General features: G+C 28.1%; 1 protein-coding gene across 1 annotated transcript in view; it reads right to left on the bottom strand.

The window, feature by feature from the left end:
• Ppr-Y overlaps nt 1–530 on the bottom strand; it is a gene marked incomplete at both ends in the record, with an annotated part of 248,273 nt that overhangs the window by 241,633 nt on the left and 6,110 nt on the right. Inside the window, one exon of the mRNA NM_001015502.3 lies at nt 202–380. Within this exon, the coding sequence (NP_001015502.3) occupies nt 202–380 (179 nt within the window). The remainder of the gene's footprint in view (nt 1–201; nt 381–530) is intronic.

The raw sequence follows: 530 nt of genomic DNA, 5'->3' as shown, positions 1-530 counted from the left end.
GATCAGGCTTCGAACACATGAGGCTAGGGACTTCTACTAAATGTTGTTAACAAGGAATTCTTGTCTGACTGTAAAAACATAAATACAGCATAAATTACAACATAATGTTTTAAAACGAATATAAAATGTTTTATAACAAAAACCCAATAAGTTTAAAATAATATAAAACCGCTATCCCGTTATCTTTGTGTTCACACTTACTAGTATAAATTACAGGCTTCTGCGCGGAGTTCACTCTTAATGAAAGTATATTCATAATAATTAAGTTTTGGTAATATTGCTGATATGTACTTTAACAGGCAGAAATTTGTTCTTTTAGCGATAGGATTACCTTCCAAATTAATAATCTTTAAATTATTCATAAACCGAAATCGTTCAATCTGTAACAAAAATTTTAAAATACAAAAAAATACAATTTTAGTTTTGTGTATGACAAATGTATGAAAATACTAAGGTTTACTAGATTCTATGAAAAAAACGTCAGAGGAAAATTGAAATGCAACAAGATAGATAGAGACAACAAGATGAGA

This window comes from Drosophila melanogaster, chromosome Y (genome assembly GCF_000001215.4).
Source record: "Drosophila melanogaster chromosome Y".
NCBI classification, from domain to species: domain Eukaryota; kingdom Metazoa; phylum Arthropoda; class Insecta; order Diptera; family Drosophilidae; genus Drosophila; species Drosophila melanogaster.
The sequence above is the reverse complement of the archived record's forward strand: the minus strand, read 5'-3'. Positions and strand labels throughout refer to the sequence as shown.